The sequence below is a fragment of the Dermatophagoides pteronyssinus genome, unplaced genomic scaffold, assembly GCF_027571235.1.
Source record: "Dermatophagoides pteronyssinus isolate colony J.1.1.1.1 unplaced genomic scaffold, Derpt_VIB-CSIC_2022.12 sq0106, whole genome shotgun sequence".
NCBI classification, from domain to species: domain Eukaryota; kingdom Metazoa; phylum Arthropoda; class Arachnida; order Sarcoptiformes; family Pyroglyphidae; genus Dermatophagoides; species Dermatophagoides pteronyssinus.
The window spans coordinates 15545-32596 of NW_027461600.1; the positions used below are offsets into that span (position 1 = coordinate 15545).

The 17052-nt window shown below is 28.0% G+C and overlaps 8 protein-coding genes across 9 annotated transcripts; all 8 read right to left on the reverse strand.

The window, feature by feature from the left end:
- Nucleotides 1-81: 81 nt before the first annotated feature.
- On the reverse strand, nt 82-2337 carry Ssadh (succinic semialdehyde dehydrogenase). The gene is made up of 4 exons (XM_027339807.2): nt 2138-2337; nt 1316-2036; nt 518-1254; nt 82-460 (listed from the first exon to the last, which is right to left on the reverse strand). Exons 2-4 carry the CDS (start codon nt 1880-1882, stop codon nt 190-192), a joined length of 1575 nt encoding a protein of 524 aa, XP_027195608.2. The 5' UTR covers nt 1883-2036; nt 2138-2337; the 3' UTR covers nt 82-189.
- Nucleotides 2338-7835: 5498 nt separating this feature from the next.
- Nucleotides 7836-8709, reverse strand: LOC113790170 (uncharacterized). Its single transcript, XM_027339803.2, has 3 exons — nt 8229-8709; nt 8041-8145; nt 7836-7954 (listed from the first exon to the last, which is right to left on the reverse strand). The coding sequence occupies exons 1-3, from the start codon at nt 8389-8391 to the stop codon at nt 7872-7874; spliced, it is 351 nt and encodes a 116-aa protein (XP_027195604.2). The 5' UTR covers nt 8392-8709; the 3' UTR covers nt 7836-7871.
- Nucleotides 8710-8717: 8 nt separating this feature from the next.
- On the reverse strand, nt 8718-9504 carry LOC142646181 (uncharacterized). The gene is made up of 2 exons (XM_075824424.1): nt 9180-9504; nt 8718-9108 (listed from the first exon to the last, which is right to left on the reverse strand). Exons 1-2 carry the CDS (start codon nt 9346-9348, stop codon nt 8876-8878), a joined length of 402 nt encoding a protein of 133 aa, XP_075680539.1. The 5' UTR covers nt 9349-9504; the 3' UTR covers nt 8718-8875.
- Nucleotides 9505-9527: 23 nt separating this feature from the next.
- Nucleotides 9528-10532, reverse strand: LOC113790169 (uncharacterized). The gene is made up of 3 exons (XM_027339800.2): nt 10125-10532; nt 9953-10054; nt 9528-9870 (listed from the first exon to the last, which is right to left on the reverse strand). Exons 1-3 carry the CDS (start codon nt 10504-10506, stop codon nt 9752-9754), a joined length of 603 nt encoding a protein of 200 aa, XP_027195601.2. The 5' UTR covers nt 10507-10532; the 3' UTR covers nt 9528-9751.
- A 491-nt stretch (nt 10533-11023) lies between these two features.
- On the reverse strand, nt 11024-12157 carry LOC113790165 (uncharacterized). Its single transcript, XM_027339796.2, has 3 exons — nt 11847-12157; nt 11698-11793; nt 11024-11616 (listed from the first exon to the last, which is right to left on the reverse strand). Exons 1-3 carry the CDS (start codon nt 12049-12051, stop codon nt 11123-11125), a joined length of 795 nt encoding a protein of 264 aa, XP_027195597.1. The 5' UTR covers nt 12052-12157; the 3' UTR covers nt 11024-11122.
- On the reverse strand, nt 12139-13324 carry LOC142646180 (uncharacterized). Of its 2 annotated transcripts, XM_075824423.1 has the most exons (4): nt 12772-13324; nt 12581-12676; nt 12372-12459; nt 12139-12226 (listed from the first exon to the last, which is right to left on the reverse strand). In XM_075824423.1, the coding sequence occupies exons 1-4, from the start codon at nt 12929-12931 to the stop codon at nt 12214-12216; spliced, it is 357 nt and encodes a 118-aa protein (XP_075680538.1). In that variant the 5' UTR covers nt 12932-13324; the 3' UTR covers nt 12139-12213. The 2 variants fall into 2 exon arrangements, with proteins under 2 accessions (XP_075680538.1, XP_075680537.1); XM_075824422.1 differs by lacking the exon at nt 12139-12226 and having other exon boundaries at nt 12243-12459.
- A 235-nt stretch (nt 13325-13559) lies between these two features.
- Nucleotides 13560-14684, reverse strand: LOC113790166 (uncharacterized). The gene is made up of 3 exons (XM_027339797.2): nt 14293-14684; nt 14095-14208; nt 13560-14024 (listed from the first exon to the last, which is right to left on the reverse strand). Exons 1-3 carry the CDS (start codon nt 14501-14503, stop codon nt 13813-13815), a joined length of 537 nt encoding a protein of 178 aa, XP_027195598.2. The 5' UTR covers nt 14504-14684; the 3' UTR covers nt 13560-13812.
- A 930-nt stretch (nt 14685-15614) lies between these two features.
- Nucleotides 15615-16445, reverse strand: LOC113790243 (uncharacterized). Its single transcript, XM_027339878.2, has 3 exons — nt 16182-16445; nt 16026-16121; nt 15615-15953 (listed from the first exon to the last, which is right to left on the reverse strand). Exons 1-3 carry the CDS (start codon nt 16345-16347, stop codon nt 15865-15867), a joined length of 351 nt encoding a protein of 116 aa, XP_027195679.1. The 5' UTR covers nt 16348-16445; the 3' UTR covers nt 15615-15864.
- Nucleotides 16446-17052: the final 607 nt, after the last annotated feature.

The following is a 17052-nucleotide window of genomic DNA, read 5'->3' on the forward strand; positions in this document are numbered from 1 at the left end:
TTTGGAAAATCACGTGAAAAATCTATTCACAGATAACGGAATTATTATTTTTTTTTATTTAAATTCTATAGAATCACAAAATTCAAAGAAAAAGAAAAACATGGAATATATTGTGAGAGAAAAACAACAAGTTTTAAAAACAACAATATTAACTAATTACTAATGATATGCAATTATTATAATTATTGATTAGAACATTCCACCATGACAAACATATTTAACATTAAGAAATTCATCAACACCAAAATGTGTACCACCTTCACGACCAAGACCAGATTCTTTGATACCACCAAATGGTGCTTCACAACAGGATAATATTCCATCATTAATACCAATCATACCGACTTCTAAACGTCTAGTAATTCTTTCGATTTGTGCATAATCTTGTGAATAAAAATAACCAGCTAAACCACGACGACAATCATTGGCCATTCGAATAACATCATTTTCGGTTTTGAATCTAAGAAAAAAATGCAATACAATAAAAATGATTATAAATAATGGATAGGATTCAAACCTGAAAATAGCTGCAATTGGTCCGAATGTTTCTTCTTGTGCGATCAACATGTCCGATTTAGCATTGGTTATCAATGTTGGCTGAAAAAAATATCCACCTTGTTGTTCATGTTTATGACCACCGATCAATATTTTTGCGCCTTTACTTTGTGCATCTTCAACATGAGTCATAACTTTTTCCATTGCTTTTCCATTGATCAATGGTCCAATCGTTGTATTTTCATCAAATCCATCGCCAACAATTAATTCTTTTTGCATTTGTTTAGCTAATGAATCGACAAATCGATCATGAATAGCATCCTGAACAAATATACGATTTGCACATACACATGTTTGTCCGGCATTACGAAATTTCGAAACAATACATCCTTGTACAGCTTTATCAATATCAGCCGAATCAAATACGATGAATGGTGCATCACCACCCAATTCCAGACAAACACGTTTAACAGTATTAGCACTATTCTGTAGCAGCCATTTACCAACCTGAGTTGAACCGGTAAATGATATAACTGATATATCCGATGCATTACATAGATATGAACCAATTTTTTGCGTATTCTTTCGAGAAACTGGAACAATATTAATGACACCGGGTGGAAAGCCAGCTTTTATTGATAATGCAGCTAATGCAAGTACGGAAAATGGCGTATCTTCGGGTGGTTTAATTACTACCGTACAACCAGCTGCTAATGCTGCAGCCATTTTTCTTGTAACCATAGCGTTTGGAAAATTCCACTGAAAATAAATCAAATGAAAATAATTATTTTGTCAAACGATTTTAAAATTTAGTAAATACCGGTGTTATAATGGCAACAGTTCCTGATGGTTCTTTTCGATAACTAATACGTTTATCTGGCCATGGACTTTGTAATATTTCACCATGAATACGACGTGCTTCTTCAGCAAACCATTCCAAAAAACTAGCACCATACATTATTTCACCACGTGATTCACGTATTGGTTTACCCATTTCAGCCGTAATTAATTGTGCTAATGGTTCAGTATTATCCAATTGTAATGTAAATAAACGTTTGAGTAATTGTGCACGATCTTTGGCCAATGTTTGTGACCAATGATCATTGAATGAACGTTTGGCAGCTTGAACAGCACGTTTAACATCATTTACAGTACAATCGGCTACATTTCCAATAAGTTTACCATTCGATGGATTTAAAACATTAAATTTTTCACCATTTTCAGATTGACAAAATTTTCCATCAATAAATGCTTTTTCAAATATTAATTGACGATATAAATCATTTTTTGAGCTAAATGTTCGTATTATTGTTGTTGTTGTATTTGTTAACAATTTTCGTTGGCCAATATTTGAGATCAATATTTGTGACTTTGTTATAAATGACATTTTTATGCTAATAACAATAACAACAACAAAAAATTGAGTAAATGATTCAGAATTTGTGGATCATTCGATGTGAAAATAGCCGCATCTTTTCATGGATGATACAAAAATGATTCGACTCATTTATATAAACCAGTTTCAGAGGCGAAAGGAAATTCTAAACAATCAAACAAAAAGAATTATTAGAATTTATTTTTGAAAAAAAAACATTCAATAACAAATAAATTCAAAAAGAAGAAAGAGAGAAAAAACAGATACCCGAAAAAGTACAAACAAAATTCCAAAAAATTTGAAAACAAAAACAAAAACAAAATCTCGTTCATCAATTTTCGAATGTTTATATTTTCCCCCCTCGTTTGATTCTTTTGCCCGGTCGACATGCTACACCTGTTTCCACAATGATCCTACCGAACTTACTTTTAGTCCAGTCCAGCAGCACACACAGAGTAAATGAAAAGAATTGGAATATTCCATTCTAACATTTATTTCATAGGGGTGAACTGAAAAAACTTGTGTTGAGTGAATGGGGAGGAGGAGGAGGAGGAGAAGGTAGAGGAGGAGAATCAAGCGTGCGAACATCATTTTTTTTGCAAATCAAAACATTCGATTTGTATCTTTTGATACAATTTTATTTAACTTTTTTCTTTTAATTTTGTTTATAAAATATTACCAAACATTACATGAAATGAAATGATATTTGGATAATTTTAATAGGTTTTTTTTCGTTTTTACCAAAAAAAAAAAAATTTATAACCACATCAATCATTTATCGATCGATCGATTGATTAATTGGTTTTTTTCGGTGGTTGTTGGTGGTGCTTGTAAAATAATGTTTGGAAAAAAAATGTAATGAATGAATGTATTGATCGAATTGTGAATTGATGTAAATTTGTATAGTTTGTAAAAAGGTTTAAATCCATTTTGCAATTAATAAACAAACTTATCACAATTAAGAAATTGAATTAATTACAAAAAACCCCTGAATTTGTAATTAAATTTTTTCCTTTCAAAATATTCTTATCAAATCGATACAATTTATTTGTTTTTTTTAATAATAATTCCCTCCCCTCTTTTTAAACGAATATAATAAACATACCATAGTCATTCAACTTAGCCACATCATATAGAGAGAGAGAGAGAAAGAATTGTGAAAAGAAAAATAGGAGAAGAACACAAAAAAAAACAAAAATATCCTATGTGTTCTTCTCTTATTTTTGCTAAATACAGTTTATTGCTGCTTTCTTCAAATGAATACATACGCGCGCAAATACACATGAAATGAAAAAAAAACGGACATGAATTGATTGAACCATAACGCCCAAATACAAATCAACAACAACCACCACCACCACCATCACCACCTCACATCTATATATGATGATGATGAATACCATGGAGAGAGAGAGAGAGAGAGAGAGAAACAAAAAGAACACATTTTTTTCATATATAATGATGATATCCTGTGCAAAAAAAAGTCTATATTCCCACGTTTCATTCCTTCCCCCTCTTTTTTTTTGTTTTGTTTTGCTAAACTATCAAAATACAGTTGTTCTTCAGTTTCAGAACCAAAAACAAAAAAAGGAGAAGTAGAAGTAAAGAATAAATACCGCTAGCTGCTGAAATCGAATCGAGCAAAAAAAAAAAAAAAAAAAATTACAGAATCGACAAATGATGAAACAATCAACTGCCGATCATTTCCCGTTGAATTTTTTCCTTTTCTTTTTTTTTATCGCTTCACATCATTATTATTTTCATTGAATGTTGTTGTTGATGTTTTCGTAATTATCGTTTAATTGTTGATCGCACACATATACACACACAAAATTCTCTGTGTTTTTTTCTTTTTCTGATTTCATCATCATCATCAAGAATCATCAATCGATAATAATTTCTTTCGACAAATATCGTGACTTATAACTAAAATGAAAAACATCTTTATCGATTCTGTGATTTTGTTTGTTTGTTTGTTGCATTAAGGTATGTATTTTCTGGCTAATTTTTTTTCACGAATCTGAAATTCACGAAAACTTGATGGTCACCTTTTATCACCACCACCTCCACCACCACCACTCCCAAAATGGTGGACCATCATCATCATCATCATCATATGTTTACTATTTTGTTGTTGTTTTTTTGGAAAAATAAATTAAAAAATTTCCAATTCTATCTGTCTATTATAATAGTTGTTTGTTTGTTTGTCTATTTATTAATGGAACAATCTATTTACAATTTCACTGATATATACAGTATAATTTCATTTTAGTTTCCCCTCCCCCCATTATTGTTGTGATCCACCCATTTTCGAATGTTTTTTTTTGTTTTGTTTTGTTATTGTTTTTCCACTATTTTTACCCTGGGACCATCAATTTGGTTCCATTTGGTTTTTTTTACCTTATTTTTGTGCTTTTTTTTGGCTCGATCCATGAGTCAAAGTTGCAGGCTAGTCATTTTTTGTTTTGTTTTGTTTTTTTTGATTTACCTTGTCTGATTACACAATTACCTTTCTTCATTTGTTACCCTCAAGATTTTGAGAAAACAAAATTTGACCATTCTACCGCTCAACAACAACAACGATCACACCTAGGGCCATCATCAATCTTACTTTCTAACTCTTTTTTTTTCTCTCTTCTTACTTTTAACGTTGCTCATTTTTAAAATCATATTTTTGTTGTTCACACCACACAAACACACACCTAAAGAAATTATAATTCTTTTGGCAAAATAAAAAAAAACACGTGTCTTGGACATATTTTCTGTTTTGTTTTGCGATAATTTTCAGACAACAACAACAGAATTTCTTTTAAAAATCATCAAAATTCCGTAAGAATCAACAACAAAAAAAACGATTCACATCTTATACTCGACAAACTAAATGAAAGAATTTCTTTTAAGGGTAATGTTTTTTTTGAAAAGAAATAAAAAATATGATAAATGAATAATCATCATATTCCTAATGCTTGTGGATATATATAAATATAATGTTTTTGCATCATCATCATCATCATCATTATTCACATATGAGCACAGCCATAGTGATGATGATGATGCAAAAATGAAGTGGTAATGATCATTCATTCACACCAAAAAAAAACACACAACGTTAAACATCTTTTTAGTTAGGTTAGTTTTAATTTTTCAATGAAAAAAAAACAGTAGTAATAAACAGTGTAGACAAATAGACAAGTAAACATCCTTGAAATGAACGGGTACAGGTTTTTTTTTGTTTGTTTCATCATCGTATCATGATTACATCATCCTCTCCCCCTTGTTTTTTTTTCGAAAGACAATCAAACAGTATGCTGACGCTTTCTTATAAATAAATAAATTTTCCAAAAAATCAAAAATCCGATTTGATTTTTTTTTTTGATGATGAGATTAATATTTTAGATTAATCCCCCCCCAATTTGACATGATCGCTATGACAATAAAATTCTTTTTCTGTTCTGTTTTGTTAATCTTCCCCCCGCTACCAAAACAACAACAACGTGGTTCTCTTATCAAACGTTTACTTTTTTTTTTACTGATTACAATTTTCATCAACATCAACGTTGTTGTTGTGCGATCGACTTTTTCGTTGTTTTTTTTTTTGTTTTGTTGACGAAAATATTTTGTGTGCGAACAAAATTGATGTGATTTTTTTTGATTTTGTCGTTTGCGAACCATGTTTTTCTTTCCTTTCCTTTTTCAATGTTTGTCGTTTTTCATTTGTTTTTTTTCAGGCAAGTTTTTCCGCTTCTTTTACATATTTTTTTGTTCATTGAATAATTTTTTGGTTGTGAAAAAACAAAAAACATTTTAAAAATTTTGATATTTTAGCATCCTTTTTTTTCGTTTCTCTTGATTTTCGGACATTTGCCTGAATAAAACGGGTGTAAAGTGAGTTTTTTTTTGTTGTTGTTGTTGAAAAAATAACTTTTACTTTGATGAAATGAATTGAATTGAATTAATGATGTTTGATTGTAATCGTCATCATCATCATCATCATATAGCCATCGTTGTTGTTGGTTGTCTTCATCATCATCGTCGTCATGGTTGAGTTTTGAAGAAGAAGAAGAAGAAGAAAAGAAACAAGTCTTTGGATATTTTTCTTCTTGCTCCCTTTCTCTCTGTGTGTGTGTGTGTGTGTGTTTACTACTCACTTCCACTAATACAAACTTGTTGATTTTTTGTTTGTTTGTTTGTTGCAAGTATAGATCTCATTTGAACAACAACAACAACAATCAAAAATCAAAGATAATTTTTCTTGTTTTTTGTTGTTGCAGAAATTATTCTGACTTCTTTTTTTCAGAAAATTCTTGTTTTTTTTTTTAAAAAAAGTTCATGAAAAATTGATCGACTAATTAATTTTTCATTTTTTCTCTTTCTCTTCCAGAAAAGTTTATGAAACGAACGAAAAACCATCATCATCATCATTGCAAAACATTCAAGCATTCTAAATCAATCAATCAAATTGAATTGAATTGATTGATTTTATGTAACAAAATCATTTTGAAATCCACCAACATAACTCATCACTCCTGATTACCAATGAAAAACTAAAACTCAAAAAAGCAACAACAAAAACCTACGGTAATCAAATGGAATAAAATACGACTTAGATTTTGTTGTTGTTGTTTTTCCTGGCTTCAACGTGTGTTTTTGTGTGTGTGGCATTATCATCATCATCATCAATTTATTACCGTCATCAATGTCAAACAATGTGAATACGAGGCGCCACTTATTTTGAAAAAAATGATGATTATGATGATGATGATGATGAACAGGAAAAAAACGCAACTACCAAAAATTTTTTTGTTTTTCTGCTATTTCTTATATGATTAATAATATCACCATCAACATTTTCGTTTCGTGAATTTTGTTTTGTTTTGTTTTCAATGTTTTAATTTCTGAGTAAAACCAGATCAATAAGAAAAGAACAATTCGGTAATTATTTTTTTGGTTTTTGCATCTAAACGAAACGATTCTTTTTTCTTTGAATGGGCGTTATTATTATTGGTTGATTGATCGATTTAGTTAAAATAGACGCAGAGAATTATTCTATTTTTGGTATTTCAATTCTTCTTCTTCTTCTTTACCTAAACCTTCAATTCATCAACATTATCTTCATTATAATCCGACAAAACCATCTGGATTTGTTTGTGTGTGTGTTTCTGTAAAGAAAATGTTTGTTTGTTTTGTTTTTATTTTAAAATCAAATGATGTTCAAATGTGAAAATCATTTGTTTGTTTCATCAGTGTTTTTTTTTTTGATTTGACATCAATTTTAGAATAACAACAACAACAACGACTAAAAAGTCAAGTAACATCGAAAATATCATTGAAATCAACCAACCAAACAACAATTTGCTCATCTATAAATCAAATAATAAATACTCACCAATTATATAGTTGAACCATTTTCAACATTATCATCATTATTGAACGGTAAGTTGAAAATATTTTGGAGTATAGCAGCGATAGAATCGAGTGATTTTAGGAAAAAATATTTGGTTTTGTCTTTTTGTTTGTTCAAGAATCTCTTGACAAAAATTCTCTGATTTTGTAAACATTTTTTTCCCACGAATCACTTAATTAAGTTTGATGATTTTTATGTCCCTCGAATGTCCCTTTACTTGACCTTTTTTTTATATTCCATTTTGGTATTCCAACTCTTTTCATCATCATCATCATAATGATGATATTTTTTTTTGGCCACAAAATTCCCTCAATAATAACGATAGTAACGCAATCTATCGGTTTTATTATTTACATTCAGGCACAGATATGAGACCGACATTCATTGATTCTGGATTCTCTTTTTATTCTGAAAAATGGATAAAACAACAGAATTTTGAAAATAAAAAAACATGAAAATTAATGGATTTGTTTTTTTTAATTACTTTATTTATTTTTTAAAATTATAATTTATTACAAAATTTAATTGGATATCAATCAGTCAACAGAAAAGGCAGATATGTTTTGTTGCAAACAAAAATTTCATTTCTAAAAATTTTTACACTCGAAAATATTGCATTTCAACGGTGAAATGATAATAACGAAGTAAATGAAAACGTCGACCATCCCATACATGTCGATCTGGTAAAAATAATCAGAGGAAAATTCTTATTAGTTTGAATGGATGATTTGTGAAGAATGTAATCAACAAAATAAACATAGCATACATATTTGTATGGCACTATTGTCTTGTTGTAAGACATGATTAACAAGACGAATTCGACAACTACCACGATTATCAAGAGTAGCACGAATACGATGATGTGGTAAAGCTGTGTGGGAAATGATTTAGAAATTATATTATTTAATTAGATTTGGTAAATTATATTACAAGTTTTTTCATAATGATACTTACTTCGTAACAAACGATAATGAACACATATTGTCCAATTTGTTATTGCATGCCATAGATGGAAAAAAATTGTTATCTTTACAAATGTATTACCATTTATACGATAACGAATTACTTGTGTTTGTTGTGGATAACATAACATTGTAAATGTTTGATAATATTCCATTTTTGTTTATCGATTTTGTCGATAGTATGTTTCTGTGTGTATTGGTAATGTATTTTATTATCAAAGATAGTGATGATGATCCAATTGGTCCAAAAAGAATTGGAAAAATTGTTGTAGGTATATGGAAAAACGAAATCGAATTCAATGTCATGTTTCAATGACTAGTAAGCATGTCGCTCATTGGAGGTCGCTACTATCAAAGATTTATTTACATTTTTAAATTGAAAATATTAAAATTATTTCAAGTTAAAATTGATGAAAAAATTATTGCCTCAATTGGATAAGATTGGCATTAGTGTAATGTTAACAAGTGGGAAAAAAACACCGAGAAAAAAAAACATCAAATTGATTTTAGATATTCAAGGCCAAAGATCAATCAAAATATAAATATTCAAAATAAAATTCTCGATCAGGTTGATTATCTTGTCGATTATAAATTACTTCAAGATGATAATTTTCATATCTAACCAATGTTATAATATCATCATAAATGAATTTTTCGTCTATTCGAGGATTGAAATAAGGAAGAAAGAAAAAAAACAAGTGAATTGATCGAAATTGAAGGATAAATGAATGAATTGTTTATGAAACATATATGATGATAAATATTCTTACAAATATAGATATATTCTCTGGCCATTTCGATTAGACCACCGGTCAAACGGAAAAAAATAGTTTCTGTTAACATATCGGATACAGCTTGTGAACTTGGTATGCCTTAATTAAAGTGATGAAAAAAAGAATATATTTTCAATAAAGTTTTTCAATAGATTCTAAATCATACTTACCATTTTCCATTATAAATACATTAAATACAACATAGAATCCCAATGAAAATTGATTGATTTCATTGAAATGTAAACAAAAACTTGCAGTTAATTCTGTACCAATATCATTTTCAAATATAACCCAATCTACAATATCTGGTGCTACATATTGAACATAAGCTCGTTCCATTTGATATTTTGTTTGTTTGTTTGTTGTTGTTTTTTTTTTACGTTCTCGAAACCAAAATCCTATTGTAATTGATTAGAAATTTGGATTGATATAAATGAGAAAAACAAATGAATATTTACCCTTATTTACTACTTATTTTCGAATTTCGAATCACATGTTTTTTTTTGTGTGTGTAGTGAATGAATGAAATACCATATTTGTGAATTGATTTAGGTGAAAGGTGGTAATCCTGGATCGAAAAAAAACAACTAATTTTCAAATGAATTAAGCATCGAATAATGAATGAGAAAAGAAGTAGAAAAACTATGGAAATTTTGTTGAAAGTTTGTGAAAAAAAAAATATTTATTCATTCATTTTAGTAATGTCAAAAATGATAGGGAAACAAAAAAAATCCAAAAATTTTTAATTCCAAACAAAATCTTTTCGTGCATAAGCAGCTCTTATAACCATTGCCCATGGTTTACGTGGTTCAAAACCATGATTTTGATAATATTCACGCATATCTGTACGTATTTCTTCCTCTTTTGTAATTGGATTATAAATAGGAAAGCAAATTTGAATCATGAAAAATTTGTTATTATTGAAATCAAATAAACAACTTACCGATAATTATACCGGATTCTAATTCGGAAAATTGTTCACCACTTATTGAACAATACATTAGATTTTCTAATGTATAAAGAATATCATTCCAATTTCTTGGAACTGGAATTTTTCGAAATAAAAAAAAAAATAATGTAATATGATATATGATTATAGTGTGAAAGGTTAATACCGTTTAAAAGAAAACGTCTTGGTATTTGAATTTTCCAAATATTTGATGTTGGTGATGGTCCACCAATATCAATTTCAATAATAACATCAATATCATAAAGTATACGCCATCTTAAACGAAATTCAGCCGTTCCACGTGAATTTGTTTGTATATAAAATATGAATACCATTTTTTTGGTTTTTTTGACGATGATCTTGATCAAATGATTGACAATAATCAAATGAAATGTTGTTGTTTTTTTTTGATTTTGTCTCCAATGACAAGATGATGATGGTGTTTGTAATGTGATGGTTAATAATATTACACTATTACATTGATTACGACGTACTCGTCGAATCACATATATATTAATTTGGGTGGTCTTTCTGCCATTCCTGGTCATGGATGTTTGTTTGTTTGTTTGTTTTTTTTTTTGAACGACGAAAAAAAATACGAAAATCACTTTGCTTTTCAAAATGGCAAAATACAATAATTCTATCCATCATTAATATTATCATCATTATTATTATTATTATAATTATCATTATTATTGATTTTTATTTTAACCCAAATGAACATTTTGTGGTTGTTTTTTTTGTTGTTGTTGTTGTTGTTAGAATAGATAAAATCAAAGTTGAAATCCATAGTGATCTGTTTTATGATCTTCAATTTGTTGTTGTTGTTGTTGTTGTTTCTTTTCATTGCCCTCTCCCAACTGTGTGTTGTTCATTTATTTTGCCATCAAACATTGATTCATCGATGTTTGATGTTGTTGTTGTTGTTTTTTTCAATCGCTCTAATTATTATTCAATTTGTTCATTCATTTTATATTTAGTAATTAGTAAATTTTATTAATTATGAATCATCAAAAAAAAACAAACGATCCGAGTAAATTATAAGATAAAGATTATTATAGCAGTAGTAGTAGTAATAGTAGATTATTGTTGACCAGAATAAGTATTAATTGTTGTAAAAAAATGAAAGAAAGTATAAAATAGATCAGTATGGTGTCTGTGTGTTTAAAATGAATTAATAATTTCAATCAAATTGAAATAGAAAATTTCAACTGTAAATTGTGGCTTCATCGGTTGTTTATTGATGTCATCAGTATTGTTATCATCATCATTGTCGTCATCATCATTTTCATAAAACTCTGCATACGATTCTTCACTAAATTCTAGTTCATGTAATTTTTCATCCAACATAATATTACCAATAGTTAATGATGTTTCACCATTTACCATCATTGACCAGGCAGTTTGATTATTAATTAAACCATTTTTAACAAGTTTTTTTGCTTGTTTCAACATATTCTCACCTGAAATCAAGTGACCGAAACTTCTTTCAACAACAGGATCAGTAATATTAGCATGTTTTCGACCAAGCAAATATCGATAAATACGATTAAAAAAGTAATATTTTAATCCAAATTCAAGATCATTATCGGGATTATCATCATTGGTTTTTGAAAGTAATCCACGTCCTTTATCGAAATAATAATCAACATTCTCTTCTACATTATTATATTATAAATAACATTAATTAATTGAAAATTATTCAAATTATGAAAATATTATCAAATTAGAATAATTACCAATAACAATAAATCGACTGTATTGTTCAACAAGCGATTCTGGTACTTTATATAGATATGGTACATCAGTTGGATTCAATTCGATCTTATTAGGAACTAATAATAAATGATTTTATGAATAAAATTGAAAAAAGTTGAATTGAATTTACCCAAATTGAACATAACACGTGGAATTTTTACATTCCAGATCAATGATTCTGGAGTTTCGGTTGGAGTCATGTTGAATTTGAATGCGATATCTATTCCATCAATAATTTTTTCAGTTAAAGTGAATTGATTTTCATCGTCTGCCCAAATTTTTACAACTTTATAACCCATTCTACGTGCTTCTTCACTATCGAAAAATGTTTCCATTTTTTTGAATCTGGATCGGATGACGAAAACTTTCAATAACCAAAAAAAATATCGATTGAGAATCTTGAATGAATTGGATGATGTAATTATTAATGATAGAATAACATTGGTTTTGTGCGCGTGTGTATTCAAGGTGAGCAGCACGTGTTTGTGAATTACAGGTCATTCATATAACCTGTGTGAGAGAGAAGTATTTATTTTGGAAAAAACATTTTAAATTTTTATTTCAAAAAATTTTAATTCAAATGAAAAATTAATCATTACAATCGGAAATTATTGTTGTTTTAACAATAATTCAATAACCAAAAGCAGGTTCATACCATTCATAACGAGCGCTAAGAATTTGTCCATAATCAGCTACAGTTAAATTTTCACGAGGATCATTCAACAATTCATTTGCTTCAGGTCCTGTTTGTTTGAGTATGTGTGTGTGTGTGTATAGGGTAGGATTTAGGGATTTTTGGATGGTAAGACCGGTATGAATTAGAAGGAAAAAAATGATAATAATAATAATCAATTTGAAACTGACCTAGAATAATTTTCGATGCAATGTAATTGAACCATGTTGAATCAAGATCAACAATACCATAATTTTCAACAATATTCAATGGCCATGGTTCATTGTCTTTGATATTTTTAGATTGAAAAAAATAGAAAAATTATTTGTAAATCAAAATAAATGACAAACAAAATTAATAATAATAATAATTTTATAATTACCAAACATTTCCTGAATAGTTGGAACTTTTATAAACATTCGTAATGATCGTAAATTTTGTTCAAAAAATATAATTTTTGAAAAAAATTGAACATAATGGCCAGCTCTCATTTTGATACAGCTCATGCCATTTTCATTGATAGTAATACGAATAACAACCATTTTTTTTTTGGATTAAAGTGTAGCGAAAAATACTTAACCTATAGATCAATTAATGATTGATTGATTGATTGATTGATAATTGTTTCGAATGATATATTTCGAAAATACCTTAGCTGAAGAAGTAAATAATAAGCACGCGCAACAAACCAGCACCAGGTTGCTCAAACTACTACGTGGCGCTGTATAATTCAGGATCTTAATTCGAAATGTTCTATTTCATTGGAATGTGCTTTTTTTTTGGTTATTATAAATCGAGTATTGACTGTATCGAACATTTTATACACACCAAAGAAATAGAGTAGATGATGAGGAAGAGGAAAATTTGGAAATTTTATTTTAGAAATTCATTGAAAATCATTATTAGTAATTATAATTATTTTGTAAATTGAATGATTAATTTTGAACATTATTTGGAAAATGTTTCATTACAACGAATTGTAATTTGATATTCTACATGTTGTCATGCAATCTTATTGAATTTATAAATTGAAATTTTTTTCATTAATAAATTTCAAAAATTTATTAATGATGAATATTGATGGAAAAAAAATCACAGAAAATTGTCTTAATAAATCAAAAGGTGGCTGTACAATCGATTTATTCAATTTTCAATATCATTTCTTTTTATCAAACGAATAAAAAACTTGGGTTAATCGATTGAATGTGGGCAACAAAAAAAACATCAATTTTATTCCATGGTAACGGGGATTTAAAAAGAAATGAAAAAAAATCAATCAGGATGACATTTGACAAAAAAAAGTAGAACATGGATTAAACAAAACAAAAAAATTGAATTAAATCGATTTGTAAAAAAATGTTGATTAAAAGTAGTTTTTTTTTAGTAAATTCATTGGAGATTTTACCACCATTCAAAGCGTGTTTTACATTTGATCGAAAAGATTTGCAGGAAAATATTCAACAATCAATTTGAATGATACAAATTGTTCTTCATTACCACTTTGATATGTTTGTAGAAAACGATTTCGAATAGATCGATTAATATCTGGTCGATTTGAATCGATTTGATAAAAATAACCATAATTATTTGGTTGATTATCAATAAGTTCTTCATCCCAACTATTTCTTCCTGGAACTATAATTTGAAAGAAAAAATAAAAATTTTGGATATTTATCGTGAAATGATCAATGTTTTGTTTGTTTACCGATTCGAATTGAATTTGTATAATATTGAATCATACTTTGACGAATACGAAGTATTCGATTTCGATTTTGAACTTTGTTAACAATCAACGAAGTAATTTCATCATTTAATGGAACTGGAAAAAAAATTGAATTCAATGTTTTTTTTTCGTTAGTTAGTTAGTTGTGTCAATGAAAATTTTTTTTGTTTGAATAATTACATTGTTCAGAAAATCCTCTTGGTATTTCAATACGCCAAAATCTTGTACTTGGTGGTTCAGCCAGAATAATCAAATTCATTTTGATACCAATTTCTTCATTAATTTTTCTTTTAAGTTCCAAACTGATTATGTTTGATTGAGCCATTAATTTATATGAACGATTTTCCCATGAATTAAATTGTGGAACATGATTTCGACGATAAATGACCATTTTTGTTTCTGTTTTGCTGAATGAACAAGTACGAAAAACAAACCAGATGATTACAAATATGAAGGACGAATATTACCTAAATCGAATTGAATTGATGTAATAATTATGTTGATGAAATATAATCCACAATAGACTAAATCATCATTTGATTGAGCATACTCAGCAGAAGCAAAAAAAACAATTGATAACCATTCATTAAATGTGTAATAAATGAATCTTTTTATTCAAATTGAAATAATTTTTTTTGAATTATAATGCAAATTACAAAATTTTATAATTAAAAAAAACAAATGAAAATCAAAAGAATCTGCCAATCTGATTGTCACCAAAGGATTATGTATGTAAAAAATGAATATAAATATTGCCCAATTGAAATGGTGGACGTATTGGATTTTCATTATCAATTGTTACCACTTGTTCTTGGAATTTAAGAATTGAAAAAAGAAGAAAAAAATTTCATAAAAATAAACTTTTTTTTTGATAATCTTACCAACATTAACCTCTTGCAACAAAGATAATTGTTGTTCTTGTGTTAATCGATATTTAAAATGATTTTGAATACAAAAAATCAATTGTGGCCAATCGATTGAATCTATTTTTTGTTTGTTTTGTTTTTGGATTGAATTTATTTGATTTAATATGCAATGACATGAATAAAGAATCTAAATAATACCTTCGAATGAAAAATGTAATGGCATTGTTATTTCCCACCAAGTACGTTCGGTAAAATTTCCATGTACAAAAATTTCAAAATATAATTGAAAACGTGTCATTGTTAATATCGATACGGTTACACATATTTTGCTTGGATTTTCTTCTTCCGATAGAATTATCATTGATTGATACATTTTTTTCTGGTTCAAATTTCAAAAGTTGGATGATGATAAAGGATGCCAGAATTTTTGTGTGTGTTGTTCAAAATCAATTGATTGATTGATTGATTGATTGATGACGAATGACACACACACAATTCAAGCAAATTCATAAATGCATAATGTTCATCTCTTTTTTTTTTTTTTGGTGATGTTTTGGGTGACGCAAAAAAAAACAAATGGAAATTTTCATATATTTTTATTACCATAATTATTTTATTAATTAATTCAAAATGATCATCATTATATGTGTGTGTGTTTGTGTGTGTGTATTATTGATTGATCATTAATTTTTTATTGTGAAATTGATGAATCAGATTATTGAATATGAATCGATTCGATTGTTTGGGTGCGTTTGTCTGTGTTTGTTTGTGTTATGTAATTTGAGTCGTTGAAGCAAACGGTTTTGTTTGTTGTTGTTTGTTGTTTTAGATAAAGTCAGTTTGAATGTCTCCATGATTTTATCAAACGAAATACGAACAAAACAAATTACAAATAATCAATTGAAATTCGTTCAATTTCTCCATATTCATTCAATGTTTTTACATCTGGATCATTCAATTTAGATTTTTGATCGGCTATATTGAAAGAAAAAATATTGTTGATAATAATGATTATGTTTTTTTTTGGAATCAGAAGATTATAATTACCAATTTTAATACGTGTAGCAACATAATCCAACCAATCAGATCGATTAAGATAGAATGAAAAATTACTATATTCAGGCATTGGATTTGATTCGTTTACTAATTCAATTGAACAAGGGAATCAATTTTCAAACATTCATAGAATTTTGAATAACTTACATAATAATTCTTTTACAGCCGGTATTTTAACATGCCAAGTTTTTTTAAATGTTTCTGATTGACTAAAATTAATTCGAGCTACTAATAATATTTTATTTGAATATTCCATACGAATACTTGCTTTACCACGTCCATTAACATACATTCGTTGTTCATTTGGTGCCATGATTTTTTTTCTGTTTATTTGTTTCGATCAGGAATTTTGATTGAATCAATTAGTCAGTCAGTCAGTTGTATTAAGTGATCACATTCGAATGCAAATGAAAAATGAATACCTTAAACGAGTGATGAAGTGATGAAGAGAGCATCACGGAAAATAATTTGTGTGCATATCTCTTTATATTGGTCGAAAATCAAACCATGTTAAACACACACCCTGTTTTACAAAACACCTGAAGATAATGCCGAATTTATACAATGAAATTTTCAATTATTACCTATGTTATTAATTATTAGGACTACATTACGGTATATTTTTTTTGGATCAATCAATATGGATTTTATTTCCAATTCCTAAATTCAAAATTGGTGTGTGTGGGTTTCAGAGGCAAAAATGTCAAAGAATTTTTTTTTGATTGTTGTTTAAGCATTGGAATGTTGTTGTTGTTTAAATCAAATTTTTTTTTGTGTAAAATTATTGAATTGATCCATTAGGAATTTAGTAAATTTCAATGTTAAATTTTTGTAATTTGTGTATGTGTTGTTGAGCAATTAAGTCTGAAATCATTAAATGAGTATATTTGTAAATCTTTGTAATGAATTACAATTGACAAATGTGTTCAATATTAATCGTGATTAAAATTCACGAAAATCAAATCAACTTCTCCTATGAACGATAACTGAAGATAAAGACTATCATCCGATAACATTG

Bases quoted from the DNA above. Each gene is read 5' to 3' on its own strand.
- LOC113790169 (XM_027339800.2), bottom strand. From the start codon at position 10,506: ATGACCAGGAATGGCAGAAAGACCACCCAAATTAATATATATGTGATT. The intron at 10,055-10,124 runs GTATTAACCTTT...GAAAAATTCCAG, and splicing joins AAGACGTTTTCTTTTAAACG to TTCCAAGAAATTGGAATGAT. The intron at 9,871-9,952 runs GTAAGTTGTTTA...CAATTACAAAAG, and splicing joins AGAATCCGGTATAATTATCG to AGGAAGAAATACGTACAGAT.
- LOC113790243 (XM_027339878.2), bottom strand. From the start codon at position 16,347: ATGGCACCAAATGAACAACGAATGTATGTTAATGGACGTGGTAAAGCA. The intron at 16,122-16,181 runs GTAAGTTATTCA...CAATTGAATTAG, and splicing joins GGCTGTAAAAGAATTATTAT to TAAACGAATCAAATCCAATG. The intron at 15,954-16,025 runs GTAATTATAATC...CTTTCAATATAG, and splicing joins TGCTACACGTATTAAAATTG to CCGATCAAAAATCTAAATTG.
- LOC113790165 (XM_027339796.2), bottom strand. From the start codon at position 12,051: ATGGAAACATTTTTCGATAGTGAAGAAGCACGTAGAATGGGTTATAAA. The intron at 11,794-11,846 runs GTAAATTCAATT...ATTTATTATTAG, and splicing joins ACGTGTTATGTTCAATTTGG to TTCCTAATAAGATCGAATTG. The intron at 11,617-11,697 runs GTAATTATTCTA...ATAATAATGTAG, and splicing joins CAGTCGATTTATTGTTATTG to AAGAGAATGTTGATTATTAT.
- LOC142646180 (XM_075824422.1), bottom strand. From the start codon at position 12,931: ATGGTTGTTATTCGTATTACTATCAATGAAAATGGCATGAGCTGTATC. The intron at 12,677-12,771 runs GTAATTATAAAA...AAAATATCAAAG, and splicing joins AACTATTCAGGAAATGTTTG to ACAATGAACCATGGCCATTG. The intron at 12,460-12,580 runs GTCAGTTTCAAA...TCAAACAAACAG, and splicing joins TGCATCGAAAATTATTCTAG to GACCTGAAGCAAATGAATTG.
- LOC113790170 (XM_027339803.2), bottom strand. From the start codon at position 8,391: ATGGAATATTATCAAACATTTACAATGTTATGTTATCCACAACAAACA. The intron at 8,146-8,228 runs GTAAGTATCATT...TTTCCCACACAG, and splicing joins TCATTATCGTTTGTTACGAA to CTTTACCACATCATCGTATT. The intron at 7,955-8,040 runs GTATGCTATGTT...TATTTTTACCAG, and splicing joins CAATAGTGCCATACAAATAT to ATCGACATGTATGGGATGGT.
- LOC113790166 (XM_027339797.2), bottom strand. From the start codon at position 14,503: ATGGTCATTTATCGTCGAAATCATGTTCCACAATTTAATTCATGGGAA. The intron at 14,209-14,292 runs GTAATTATTCAA...TTTTTTTTCCAG, and splicing joins AAGAGGATTTTCTGAACAAT to TTCCATTAAATGATGAAATT. The intron at 14,025-14,094 runs GTAAACAAACAA...TTCAAATTATAG, and splicing joins TACAAATTCAATTCGAATCG to TTCCAGGAAGAAATAGTTGG.
- Ssadh (XM_027339807.2), bottom strand. From the start codon at position 1,882: ATGTCATTTATAACAAAGTCACAAATATTGATCTCAAATATTGGCCAA. The intron at 1,255-1,315 runs GTATTTACTAAA...ATTTATTTTCAG, and splicing joins CTGTTGCCATTATAACACCG to TGGAATTTTCCAAACGCTAT. The intron at 461-517 runs GTTTGAATCCTA...TTTTTTTCTTAG, and splicing joins CCAATTGCAGCTATTTTCAG to ATTCAAAACCGAAAATGATG.
- LOC142646181 (XM_075824424.1), bottom strand. From the start codon at position 9,348: ATGGAACGAGCTTATGTTCAATATGTAGCACCAGATATTGTAGATTGG. The intron at 9,109-9,179 runs GTAAGTATGATT...ACTTTAATTAAG, and splicing joins TGTATTTATAATGGAAAATG to GCATACCAAGTTCACAAGCT.